The 15,098-nt window shown below is 31.7% G+C and overlaps 1 protein-coding gene across 1 annotated transcript in view; it reads left to right on the top strand.

The window, feature by feature from the left end:
• The window catches only part of PDE3A (phosphodiesterase 3A), a 328,828-nt gene that overhangs the window by 169,291 nt on the left and 144,439 nt on the right, over nucleotides 1-15,098 (top strand). The window contains exon 2 of the mRNA XM_051961386.1: nucleotides 4,202-4,252. Within this exon, the coding sequence (XP_051817346.1) occupies nucleotides 4,202-4,252 (51 nt within the window). The remainder of the gene's footprint in view (nucleotides 1-4,201; nucleotides 4,253-15,098) is intronic.

The following is a 15,098-nucleotide window of genomic DNA, read 5'->3' as shown; positions in this document are numbered from 1 at the left end:
GTTTTTGTACTGGCTGTTCCTTATGCTCATAGGGTACTCCCTTCTTATATACAACTCAAAGAGTTCCATTGTTTCTTTTTTCTTTTTTAAATGAGCTCAAATGTCATCTTCTGGATGAAGCCTTTACTGTTTTCTCTAATTACTAGTGTTCCTCCTGCAAACTATCTTGTTTTCAACTAATTTGTATATATTTATTCTGTGTCATTGTCTCTCATGTCTCACAACTTGTCCCAAAGTTCCTCAGAGAGACCTTGAGAGTGTCCTTATAATGCTTCTAATGAATTCTGTGTGAGAGCACACCTTGTGCAAGTTCTTTATAAAAAAAGTCTTTTAGGCAAAAATACATTTGGCATTTGAACAACGTGCCAGTTCATCAGAGTTGAGTTCTCTGCTATAGGGTTTGAATGCTTGCAGGTTCAACTCAAGAAAGGACCTCTGTGTCCAATATCTTATCATTCCAGGTGATCTTCAGAATCTTCCTAAGACAATTTAAATGGAAGCAATTCAATTTCTTGGCATGTCACTGGTATACTTTCTAGTTTTCAGAGGCAGACAGCACAACCTCTGTAGAAGGCAGCCTAATATTTCTTCTCTCCCACATTTTCATTTGGAATCTCCCATGTACTGAAGTAGCTCTAAAAATGCATCTACTCATCATCTTGATGTATGTAACTAAAATATACTGCTAAGATAAGTGAACTTATCCACAGCATTCAAAATTTCTATCCATGAGTGGTGTGGAACTGACTGGTAGAGAACCTATTTTCTTGGTGTTAATTATCAGGCCAAAATTAGCCCAAGAGGAAAAGAATCGATGTAATCTCTGTTGCATCTCACCCTTAGAGGATATATCAAGTACATCATTATCTGCAATCAAAAAAGTTGAGCATCAACTCTTCCTCGACTTTAGTCTTGGCTTGTAGCCTTTTCCAGTTTCTATTTTTCAAATAGTACTGTCAAATGCTACTTGCTGTTACATAATTAATTATAGTTATAATATTTTGTGCTTTTCACTTCCAAAACAGTTTCTACCTTAATAAAGTTTGGTTACGTTTATTGATTTAGTTACTTTTTAAATTATTGATACTTAGTGTAATAATTTTATGGTTCCTGAATGGTTAGTATACAGCATCATAATTGTGATGTCATAACCAAATAGAAATTTAGAGAGTAAGAGATGAGATTTTATCTTTAGAAGCACTTTAAAATTTTTTTATCCATTTGCTTCAGTTTTAACACACACACACACACACACACACAGAGGCAGGAGCATATATATGCACACATAATATATATATATACATGATATATGCATACATACGCACAATCAATGCTTTCTTTTAAGGTAAATATCCCATCACATTAAATTATTTCAATTAATTGTATAGCAGACACATATTAGCTCTTAATGGTATATCAGAATGAAGACAAATTATTGTTAAGTCCTTGGTATGTTTCAACTTGATCATGCAATTTTAATAGCTTATGCTATTTCAATAGAATTTAGGGTTCATTGCCAGTCAAAGCATATGAGAAGCTTTGAGAGTCTTGTACATGGTTTCCTATAGGATCTATATAACATGATAAAGGACTTTCTTTAGGGCTTCTTCCTTTTTTCTTTTCCCTCTTTCCCTTCCTTACCTTCTTCTTTTTTTTTTTTTTTCTTTATCTTATTTTCTTCTTCCCTTCCCTCCTCTCCTTCTTTTCCTTGTTTCTTTCCCTTCCTGATTTGGATATAAAACAAAACAAAGAAAATAATCTAGTAAGTTGAAAGGTTTCTTTTTATTGATGATAAGGACCCTTTTTTCCTCTCCTCTTTGTTTTTCCTCTTTTCTTGAGAATAAAAAAAAAACTTAATACTTGATAATTAAAAGAATAATAACAATGTAAAATATTAAAAAAACCAAGAATGGTTTTTTACTGCAAGGTCATCAATATAACCATAATTTCCCAAATGTAATTAAAAGTATTTTCTTCTGCCTTCTGAATTAAGCAGCTAGTAGAGGATATGACCAGAAACCTAATCAAGGTTAACTAAGTTTTAAAATGTGGCCTTTTTTTCCTGGCTTTGAAGGAGTTTCTCTATGCATGATATAAATATCCCTACTAAAATCACATTTGAAACTTTTTTCTAAAATTAATGATATCCTCTTGACAGGATATAAATTGTCTTGGCTGAAATATTTCTCTTAATACCATAAAGTAAGCATTTGGTGTGTGTGTAGTGTGTGTGTGTGTGTGTGTGTGTGTGTGTGTGAGATCTCTGTGACAATCTAATGAAACCCATGAACCCCTTTGGATAATAATATACTTAAAAGCATGAAATAAAATAAATTGGATTAGAGAGGAAATAAATTATTTTCACATTCAGTTATCAAAATGTATGTTTTTAGTCTGTATACCTTTGTAAAGCATTTAGTTTACATTCTTGAAGTAGACTTTAAAATGTGAGACATGGGAGAACTGAAATACACAGGATGGAGTTATAGTATTTATCTTCAAAGACAAGAGTAGGTAAAACTTCATGATTTTGAACAATATGAGACTACTTTTTTGTAACATGCAGATCCTTAACAGAAAGAATTAATATGTATGGTATCTTTAAAAATGATTAAAATAATATATTGTATTTGACAAAATTTTGTAACTTCTTATGATTGTATTTATTTACTACAAAGCAAAATGTTTTCTTTCACTTTGCTCATGTTGCATGCAAATCTTATGTTTCTCTAAATTGTTTTTGTTTTATGCATAAATGACATGCAGCAAAGTAAAGTTTTTACTAAGTTGTAGACTCTAATAATCAGATATATTGAATATTCTTTGCTTACACTTTTTTTTTAAGAGAACCTTATCCCCTAGTTTTATCTTAACTTACTGAGGTATCTAGCATTTCATTTAGTGTTTCTCCATTATAAGTAACAATAGCCTTTAGTGTTAGAGAAATATTGTTTTATTTTTAAATTAAGGACAGATTATGGTTTTTCTTTTTGTGCTCTAACATGAAGAACATTTTCATAAAGTGATTAATCATGTAAATTGTCTTTTTAATGCTGAACTATCCTTAAGTTACCCACACAAACACCATCTGATTACCATGGAATTTATTGAAAAATCTATTTCTATAGTCTCTTTGCTAAAATTATATTTATATTTTAATATTGTGTCATTTGTGACCTAGACTGATTGCATTCTCTTCTTTGTGACAAACTAAATCACTATAATCATTGAAAACAGGATTTTAATTTTTATTATTATTATTGCTCTTTTTATTTATACTGTCATAATGTGTATATATATATATGTGTGTGTGTATATATATATATACATATATATATATACACACACACACACACACACACATATATATGTGTGTGTGTGTGTGTGTGCTTTCTGCACTTTGCCTCAGTTTGCATAAGATTTCCATACGTCTCTAAGTAGTTTTTACATTCATTATTACTCCTTGAACCATTATATTTAATTATACCCTTTCTTTCCACAATATGTTTAGAAAACTTCCCTACCTTGCCACTCCCAAAGTACTATTATAAATATTTTGGTATATTTGGAACCTTTTAAAATTTGACTTCTTTTGAAAATATGCTTAGTAGTGGGGTCTCCAAGTAAAAAGAATATTTTAGTGATTTATTTACCATACTTTGAAATCACTTTCCAAAATGATTATATACAGCTCTACCAATAGCATATTAGTGTCTTTTTCTTTTCATGGTCTAACATTGAGAAAACCCATCTTTTATTATTTTTGCCAGTTTTGGAGTGTGAAGTGATTTTAATTTATAATGTTTTTATTAGTGATTTGGAACATTCTTTCATATAACTGTATTAGTTTCATTTTTTTCTTCTGAGAACTTGTTGCCTTTATCCTTTGACCACCTTTCTAATGGGGATGTTTTAAATTTTATATATTTGTGTTATTTATGTATATATCTGTCAAATATTATCAGATAATTAATAACAAATATTTTTTCTCAATAAATAGGTTCCTTTTCATTGCAGTTTCATTGATATAATGTGTACAAAATTTTCAATATTGTGTAATTGTAATTTTCTATTTTATCTTTCCTAACCATTTTCCCCTTGGTTGAGAATCTTGAAGATCAGATGCATAATTTAGAAAAGTTAATATATTTTGGGAATATCATATAATATTTTATTTACACTAGTCCTTTTGTCATTTCAGCTCATGGGACATCCTGAATGGGACCACAAACGAGGGTACAAAGGATCACAGGTTAGTCACAGATTTTTCTGTTTTCTTATTTTTTCCTAACAGCGTGGATCTAAGTGATGATTTTTTCTAATGCTCAAAAGATTAGCTATCTTTTCAGCTAAAATTGGAAGGAAAAATGGCAAACATTACAATACCAAGTGGTAGATTGCAATATATTATTAGTAAGAATATTTTGGTGCTCATATTTCACACTCCTAGTCAAACCAAACTGAAGTGACTGATAATTCCCAGAATTCCCTCTTTCTCTTTCCCTTTTTCTCCCCTTCTCTTCTTCTCCTCCTCTCCTTCTCTCCCTCCCCTTCCTTCTCCTTCTTCCCCTCTCCTTTCCCTGTCCTCCTTTCCCTTCTGTCTCTTCCCCATTCTCTTCCCCTTCCCTTCCTTCTCTCTTTCTCCTTCCTTTTTCCTCCTTCTCCCCCTCCTTCTCCCTAAATGTCTTTCTCTCTAAATCCCCCCAAATGCATTGTATTGATATATATTTAAATATATAACACAATCATTTCAAAATGTGTAGTTCTCTGTATTGAACTCTTACTCATGACAATTAAGCAAATATTTTTGAAACTGTACATGGTTGAGAGTCATATGTTATATTTTGTCCTAGAAGTCCCCTGATTCTCTGTCATGAACAAGGAATTCCATGAGCTTTGCAGTCATCTAACTTTGACTTTTTAAAATTGATTTTCTCATTTATATTTTTTGCTGTTATGTATATTATCTTGGTTCTGCTTTTTCTTTCTTTCTTTCTTCTTTTTTTTTTTGGTTCTCTATCAGTTCATATAAAATTTCTCTTCTTTTTTTGAATTCTTTATTTCATTGCATTTATTTGCTGTAATTTTTTGGCCTCTGCTAAATGACTAGGCAATTATTTCTTGGCAACTTTCAAAGCATGCATTATATTTGGTATATTTTTGTTATTTCTTTGTTTATCATTTTGCCTTCTTGGGCTAATATGATCAGTAATAGAAATCCATATTCTCTATTAATCATCAAATTTTAGCAATTTATCAAATATATTTCTTATTTTTTTGTCTTATGTAAAATATATTAAAAATGAATAATTCTCTAAAATAATCAGCCTGCCTTAGTCACAATTAGTTATTAATCAGACAGAGAAATGAAAAGGTCCTTATCAATAAAAATGAACTTTTCAACTTACTAGATTATTTTCATTGTTTTGTTTTATATTCTAATCAGGAGGGGGAAAAGAAAAACAAAATTATGATATATTTTTGCCTTTTAATGACCTGATTTGGAAATTTTTGGAAAGGTTTCATTTTACTCTTATAAATATTTGACATAAAATAATCAGGATTCTGTTTTAAGTTACGAAAAGGAACATTTCCCTCTTTAAAAAAATTTGTGGGTGATATTTTTTCCAAAATTATAGATTAATTAAGATTATTCCAGGAAAGACAGCCCTGAGGGAATGGGAAGTTGTCAAAAATGAGAAGTGTGTGTGTGTGTGTGTGTGTGTGTGTGTGTGTGTGTGTGTGTGTGTGGTATGTGTGTGTGTGAGAGACAGACAGACAGACAGATGGAGAAGAGAGAGGAGAGAAGGAGAAACCACAAAACTATGGATGACCAAAAAAAAAAGCTGTATGTAGAGATGTCCTGGATTGTTAAATTTTTTAATGTGAATATTTGCCCTTGAAAATTGGAAAATACTTAAAATCAGAGCATGATTTATTAATTTATTGGTTGTTTAGACTTAAGAAAGTGATGGAGATGTCAATGATGCTGATTAAATTTAAATAACACACATACATTTTCCCCAAGGGGGAAACTGACCCACCCCCGGTTATATTGGAGATAGATGATATCTACAGGAAGTGCAAGAAAGCTATTCAAGCTTAGTATAAAGAGAACTCATACTATAGATGCTGAATTATTTTTCTTCTTTTCTTTCCTCTGCCAAGAAAAATTACCCTTGGATTGAAATGAAAAAAACCAATAAAAAATGACTAATGGGGAGACTTTTTTTTAAAATTAAAGCTTTTTATTTTTCAAAACATATGCATAGACATTTATTCAACATTAGCCCTTGCAAAACCTTGTGTTCCAATTTCCTCCCCCTTCCCCCATGCCCTCCCCTAGATGGCAAGTAGCCCGATATATGTTAACCATGGCAGAAATATATGGTAAATCTAATACATGCATACATATTTATACAATTATTGTGCCATACAAGAAAAATCAAATCAAACCAGTAAAAGAAAAAGAGAGAGAGAGAGAGAGAGAGAAGGAAAACAAAATACAAGCAAAAAACAACAAAAATAGTGAAAATGCTATGTTGTGAACCATACTCAGTTCCCACAGTCCTCTGTCTGGATATAGATGGCTCTATTCATCACTGAACAATTGGGACTGGTTTAAATCATTTCATTGTTGAAGAGAGCCACATCTGCCAGAGCTGATCATCGTATAATCTTGTTGTTGTGTATAATGATCTCCTGGTTTTGCTCATTTCACTTAGCATCAGTTCATTTAAGTCTCCAGGCCTCTCTGAAATCATCCTGCTGATTGTTTCTTACAGAACCATAATATTCCATAACATTCATATATCACAATTTATTCAGCCATTGTCCAATTGATGGGAATCCATTAAGTTTCCATTTTCTAGCCACTACAAAAGGGCTGTCACAAACATTTTTGCACATATGGATTTTTTTCCCTCCTTTAAGATCTCTTTGGTATATAAGCCCAGTAGAAACACTACTGGATCAAATAGTATGCACATTTTGATAACCTTTTGGGCATAGTTACAAATTGCTCTTCATAATGATTAGATCTGTTCACAACTCCACTACCAACGTATTAATGTTCCAGTTTTCCTACATCCCCTTCAACATTTGTTATTATCCTTCCCTGTCATTTTAGCCAATCTGAGAGGTGTATAGTGGTAACATTTCTCTAATCAATAGTGATTTAGACCATCTTTTCATATGACTAGAAATGGTTTCAATTTCTTAATATGAAAATTATCTGTTCATATCCTTTAACTATCAATTGGACAATGGCTGGAATTCTTATAAATTTGAGTCAATTCTCCATATATTTTAAAAATGAGGCCTTTATCAGAACCTTAAATGCAAAAATGTTTTCCCAGTTTATTGCTTCCCTTCTAATCTTGTCTGCATTAGTTTTGTTTGTACAAAAACTTTTTAACTTAATATAATCAAAATTATTTATTTTGCGATCAATAATGATCTTTAGTTCTTCTTTGGTCACAAATTCCTTCCTCCTCTACACATCTGAGAGGTAAACTATCCTATGTTCTTCTTATTTGTTTATAATATCATTCTGTCTAGATCATGAACTGATTTCAGCCTTATCTTGGTATACAGTGTTAGGTGTGGGGTCAATGCCTAGTTTCTACCATAGTAGTTTCCAATTTTCCCAGGAGTTTTTGTCAAATAGTAAATTCTTCTCCCAAAAACTGGGGTCTTGGGTTTGTTGAATACTAGATTGCTATAGTCATGTACTATTTTGTTCTGTGAACCTAACATATTCCACTGATCAAGTACGCTGTTTTTTAGCCAGTACCAAATGTTTTTGATGTCCATTTTATAATTTAGTTTTAGATCTGGTACAGAATAAGTCATCCTTATTTGCATTTTTAAAAATTAATTCCCTTGAAATTCTTGACCTTTTGTTGTTCCAGATGAATTTTGTTGTTCTTTTTTCTAGATCAGTAAAATAGTTTCTAGGGAGTTCATTGGTATAGGACTAAATAAATAGATTAGTTTAGGTAGTATTGTTATCTTTATTATATTTGCTTGACCTATCCAAAAGCACTTGATATTTTTCTAATTGTTTAGATCTGATTTTATTTGTGTGGAAAATGTTTTGTAATTTTGCTCATATAGTTTCTGACTTTCCCTTGGCAGAAAGATTCCCAAATATTTTATACTATTGACAGTTATTTTAAATGGAATTTTTTCTTTGTATCTCTTGCTGTTGGATTTTTATTAATAATATATTAAAATGCTGATTTATGTGGATTTATTTTTTATCCTACAACTTTACTAAAATTGTGGAATATTTCTAATAGTTTTTAGTTGATTCTTTAGGGTTTTCCAAGTATACCATCATATCATCTGCAAAGAGTAATAATTTGGTTTCCTCATTACCTATTCTAATTCCTTTAATCACTTTTTCTTCTCTTATTGCCAAAGCTAGCATTTCTAATACAATATTAAATAATAATGGTGATAGTAGGCAACCTTGTTTCACTCCTGATCTTATTGGGAATGGTTCCAATTTTTCCAATGGGGAGACTTGTTACTTGAGATTAAGATGAAAGTTATTAGCTACCCTACATTTATTTGAGTCCCTTGACCTAAAAGAATTATATTCTCCGTTATTGAAAGAACAGAAGCTGAGAAGTCTGAATTATTGTCTGCAAGCCTTACACATTTATGCAAAATTGGAAAAGTTTCAAGTATTGGAAAAAGAAAATTGTGGCCCTGATTTTGGAGAAAAAAAAGAAGAGATTAAAATATGCAAACTAAAGTCTAATAAGTTTGATTTTGCTTTTTAGAAAAAAAATAATGTGCCATTATCAAGATAGTTCATAAGTATCTAGAAAAGTAAATGGTGATCATGAGGTAACGTAGTCAATTTGACTATAATGTTATTTAGGAAATACAAATTTGTTTCAATGTAAATGATATGTTAGGTAGTAATTGGAACATAAATTGATTCTTGTGTTTGCTTATGTGTGAGTATATCTGTAAGAAACTTTGAGAATACCGAAAACCGCACAATTTTATAATAACTTATAAACAGAAACTATTCCAAAGCCCACTTCAAGAAGCAACTTCAGATCTTTTGTCAAGGTAAAGTACCATATTTATTGTATATTTTCTGGTTTACATCTAGGAGCTATAGACAGAGTATGGAAGAACTTCTCCTATCCATATCCACATACTCTACCCCTACTGCCACCTTCCATCATGTTGTTTCTTCCATATACCCTACCAAGACTGCTTTCACTGACTTTGCTAGGCTGGTCTATGGAAAGGAACTGAGATACAGGCTGAATAGGAGTCCAAGATTGTAGCATCAACACTATTTATGGTAGCATTTATGTATTCCTTAAAATTTTAATATGTATAAAAGTGTGCTCCCATTTTTATTAAGTTCCTGTACTTTTTTGTGTCATTGACAAGTTTTTCAGTATTACTCTCTTTATCCCATTCTTCCTTCCCATAAGCTCTGTGGTTTTTGTTGTGCCATATGGCAGATGTGACTATATTTAGATGATGCCAGTCTAATCTTCTAACCTCATTTTCTCTTTTGGTAAGATTATTAAAATAGTATATTAGATGATTGCTGTGGATTGAATTTACCTAAATTCCATCAAGTCTCTCAGTCTGTTGTGGAATACACAAAATGATATGGGCTACACAGTAATAAAATGGGATGAATTCAAAGATAGTAAAATGGTCAAACCCAAAGAGTTATGTTGATAGCTTCATGTTAAAATAACAAAATTTTTCTAGTGGACTGCCTAAGGGATTTGTGCTCCTTTATGTGATCTTTAAGAAACTTATCATTGATCTGCATAAAGGCAAAGACTTGTTAAAAATTCAAATGATATAAAGTTAGAAAGGCTAGTTAATAATAAATGATATAATTGGAATTCAAAAAGATATTGACAAGTTAGAAAAATGGCCAAAATCAAATTAGATGGAGTTTAAAGAACTGAATATATATTTGGTTAATTTTGGGCTAAGAAGATTTATTTCATAAGTACCTTGAATCTCATCCCAATACTGAACACACCCAAAATAGGAACTTATTATCTGTCCTTCCAAGTCTACTCTTCTTCCTAACTTTCCTATTTCAGTTGAAGGAACCATCCTTCCAGCTAGTCACCCCATTTTGTAGCCGAAGAGTTAGCCTTAACTCTTCATACACTAGCATTTTCCGTGGTTGTCCTCCATATTTAGAATGTTCTTCCTTATCTGTACTTACTACCTTGCTTTAGTGCATTCAGATCCCAGCTAAATTCTCACCTTCTGCAGGAAAACCCCTTAATGCTAATGACTCACCTCTATTGGTTATTTATAATTTATCCTACATGTAGTTAGATACCACCTCCAACTTATTTTTTTAATACATTGTATCAGCCTTATAGAATATAAATTCCTTGAGAGCAGGGGATATATTAAAATGTGTCTTTGGATAACATCTCCTCCCCCACAACTTGCTCTCTCATCCCTTTTTGTTTGTATCATTTGAGCCCTGTTGCCTGCATATAGTTAATTAATTTATTTTGCAAGGCAATTGGGGTTAGGTGATTTGTCCAAGGTCACACAACTAGTGAGTGTTAAGTATCAGAGGCCAGAATTGAATTTGGGTCCTCCAGACTTCAAGGCTGGTGCTCTATTGCTATTGGGTACCATCTAGCAGCCCCACCTGCACAGAGTTTATAGATAATAGGTGTTAATTGAATTAAACTAATCTCAAATCACTTCTGGAATGAGAATAGGGACTTTTAATTTTATTTCTTTTACCTGTACTTTGCACATAAGGGTTGTGGAATAAAAATTAATTGAATTTAATTTTTTTAAATTAACTGAACTCAGAGGTAAACCTAGGCAAATATTTTTTCTCCTTCAGGTCAAAATAACAAAGCAAAAGTAAGTGCAATCATCCTATAGATCTAATTGTCATATGCCTGGGGATCTTCCAAACTGAAGCCAATAGATATCAGCCCAGTCTCATACAATAAGATGATCAGATATACCACTGATTTATCATTGTTGTCAGCCTCTTTATTTTGCTATAGAATTTCAATAATGGAATGGTCAGGATTTATCTTCTACTATTTCTTTGCTGCCATGTAACCCATTGTTGAATTATCTCTTAGTGCATGAGAATTCATTATTCTTTCCATGTTTACTGTCTAGGCATTTGTGCTTGTGATAATGTAGCATGGGAAAGTAATCAATATATTGGATACAATTAACTTTTCAACTTTATTTTCTAAGATATATTTCATAATTTTGCAAAATACAGAGAATATAAATTTATTGGGAAATTATGTAGCATATTGGTTAAGAAAAAACATCTCTTTTCTACTACTTGTTTCTTACAGACACTTACCTTCCATGGAACATGAATGTAAGTGAGATCTCTAAAAGAATAAGAATAATACAGAGAAACAATTGTTTGGGCCAATTATTTCACTAAAGGAAAGAAAGAAGGAAGAAAATAATCAAGTTAAAAAACAGGAACGTACTATAGAGATGTCAGTTGTTGTAGGTCAAGTTAGCACAATCACAGTAAAAGGAAGATGGGAAGCACTGAAGCAAAACATTACCTACTTTATAGTTTTGTTTATTACCCAAGGCCAGAAGGAGCAAGAGATAGTATCTAATTGTGAGGTCATTTTAAATTGGCATGAAATTTCGCTATGGTAGAAAGGTAAGAGAAGGGGGAGTCAAGGACTATAAGCTCCTTATTCATTTCTATTTATACCTTTTGCAGTTTTGACATTTGTGGAGAGTAAGTTTAATGGAATTCTCAACTTTTATCTTATCATCCCTATACTACTATTGCTATGACTATAACTACTATTGTAACATTGATGATGAACTACTATAACTTGATTACTACTATTGCAACTAATTCTAGTTGGTGTGTGTATGTGTGTATGTGTGTATATATACGGTTTACAAAGTACAAATATATTATTTCACCTGATGCTTACAACATCCTTTTAAGTTAGGTGCTATTTTTATCTCCATTTTATAGATGAGGAAATCAAGGCTGAAAAAGGATCACATAGCTAAGGAGGGGAGATTAGTACTTAGGTTTTTCTGACTCCCTAGTCCAAAATTCTATCTATTGTACCACCATAATAAAACTGAGTGGCTTTGATATTTGTCAACAGTTTTGTGAACGAAGTACTACAAATATTATACCCACAGGAGAAAACCAAGACTTAGACATTATGATTTTCCCATGGTCATCCAGATATTAAGTACCATGATTGTAATTTGTCTGATTCCAAGTCTAATATTCTCTCCAGGATACTCTGATTCTTCCAAGATAATGTCATATAAGAAGCTAAGAAATTCATTGGGACAAATAGCATTGAGAGGTTTCTTTCTGTTATGTGCCATTTCTGTAGAAAAGCACATGTTGTGCTTTTTTAATAAAAATATTTGATGTCTACTTATATGTAGACACTAATTGTACATTCTTGGCATCAGTGTTGTCTGCATTTTTGCCTGTCATATTTGCCAGTTCATTTTCAACTTCCTGGCTGTTTGATTTGTTTTTTTTTTTTTACTTAGGGAAAAAAATTCCATACTATATTCCCTACAGTAGTTGAATATCCAAATACTAGATAAATCCTAAGGAAACAATCCAAACATATATAACTTCTCTACATACAACAGTTGTCTTAATGATATAGTATAAAATAGTAAGGGAAGGAGGGGAAATCGAAGAGGACTTTAATTTTTAAAATGTAAGTAGATATAGTTTCAAATGAAGTTCAAGTGAATACTGGTGCTTAATTCTTAAAAGTTAACAGTATAGTTAAGAATCTGTAATTCCCTTCATACTGTAATATTAGGTCCTTGCCTACCTTAGCCATCCTTAAAAATAAATAGTTAATATCTTTTCAGTCAGGGGCATAAAATATTGTCCAAAACAGTATCAGCTAAGTGGCATGGTATATACAATGCCAGACTTATAGTCAGGAATACCTGAGTTTAAAATTTACCTTTGATGCTTATTAGTTGTATGACCCTAGACAAACCACTTCCCAAACCTTTAGGTTCCTCATCTGTAAAATGGAGATAAAAATACCATCTATCATTCAGAATTATCACGAATATCAAAAAAAAAAATAAAACTCTTTGCAAATATTAAAGTTTATTATTAATATTATCTTTATTATTAACAGTTATCTTAGACCTCCACCTTTAGATTAATCATAATGAGGAAGTTTCTTTTTTTAAGTATATTTATTTGGAAAAACAAAATAAGAAAAACAGAAAAGGAATACAAAGCAAATTAAGACAAAACAAAAGAGAACATTGTTATGTACCCAGCAAAACATCAGAACAGATTCAAAATATATAACTACAAATTATCAGATCAAGAAAGTATATATATTAGTAGAAGAAATTATATTCATGAATCTCCATTTTTCTTTACTTATAAATTGTTCTTTAGTTTTCTGCTGTGTACTTATTCACTTTATTCTTTCCCCTACTTTTACCCTTTCCCAAGCCCTAAGCAAGCTACATTTAAGAAAAGATATATTTATATATACATATGTAGATTTATGTGTACACACACACTCACTCTCACTCTCACATACACATGTGTTTCTTATCCCTGCTAGCGCTTTGCTTAAATTCTGCTCCATAACTTGCCTTGTTATTACTTGACTTCCCCCCAGCCAAGGATTCCTTCCTTGTCTTCTTTCCTTACCCTTTGATTCCCCACCTGCCCATCCCTCCTCCCTTATTTCTTTATAGATTTTGGAAGGTATTATACCCTTCATGGTACATATGTAGTGTTGCCTATTGAACCCATTTCTGATGTGAGTAGGTTTTAGAACTATGAGCCCCCCTCCTCCCTCTAATGTTTCTGTGTCTATTCTTCCTCTGCACCTCATTTGTATAACATGATTCCTATTTTTACCTTCACTCTGCCAGTTTTTCTTTTTATTTACCCTATTGTTGATATGAATCTTGAACATAGAGTATACATTTCTCATGTACCCCCCTTTCCCCCCCAAAAAACCCCACAATCTCTCCATGTTTAAAACGTTTGTCCATGTTGAAATCCTTAAAATTGATCTTTGATATTGCCTCTTGTATGTTAAATTTTCTGTTAAGTTCAGGTTTGGTTGATAGAGAGTCCTACAAGTTTGTTGAATGTTCATTTTTTTTCTCACTCAAAATTATATTAAATTTTTCTGCATATGGTATTTTTGGCCACAGACCTAGTTTTTTGATTGTTGGGAGATGTGATTCCAGGACTTAGGTTTTTTATTATATTTACTGAGAGGTCTTGTATGATTCTAATTGTAGCTCCAGCATATTTGAATTATTTTTTTTCCTTGTTTCTTGCAAATTTGTCTCTTTCTTCTGAGGGTTTCAAAATTTGCCAATAATATTCCTGTGTGTTTTCTACAAAGTATCTCTTTGAGGTGGTGATCAATGGATTTTTTCCTATTTCTACTTTGCCCTCATGTTCTATCACTGCAAGACAGTTTTCTTGGATTGTTTTCTGTATTATTTTTGGTCACAACTTTCTGGCAGTCGAATTATTCTTATCTTCTTGATCTGTTCTTCAGATCAGTTATTTTTTTATTTTTTATTTTTCTTCTATTTTCTCATTCTTTATATCTGTTTTGTTATTTCTTGCTCTCTTGCCTCACTGTCTCCCATTTGCCTAATTCTAATTTTCAAAGAATTACTTTAGTTTTTGAGACTCTATTACTACTTGGTTAACTTTTTTTTTTCATAATCTTGCTTTTCTTGGATCTTTTTTCCCCAGTTTTTCCTCAATTTTTCTCATTTGATTTTTAAATTCTTTTTTTAGAGTTCTTCTATAAATTCTCTCTGGGCAAGGAGTTATTTCACATTACTCTTTGGGATAGAAACTTTTTTTTTTACACTTTGTCTTTCTTTGAAGATGAACCCTGATCTTTCCTGTTTCTATGTGTTTCTATGGCGGGATTCTTTCTTTTTTGCTGCCTCATTTTTAAAAATAAGTATTAGTGTAAGACTTTTAATCATAGGACCAAGGGATGGTGTTTCAAGCTTCCCTTCAGCTGTTTTCTCTAACCAGGAACCCTAAACCAAGAACT

Source organism: Antechinus flavipes, chromosome 5, assembly GCF_016432865.1.
Source record: "Antechinus flavipes isolate AdamAnt ecotype Samford, QLD, Australia chromosome 5, AdamAnt_v2, whole genome shotgun sequence".
Taxonomy (NCBI): Eukaryota; Metazoa; Chordata; class Mammalia; order Dasyuromorphia; family Dasyuridae; genus Antechinus; species Antechinus flavipes.
This window is presented reverse-complemented; position numbering and strand designations above follow the sequence as displayed.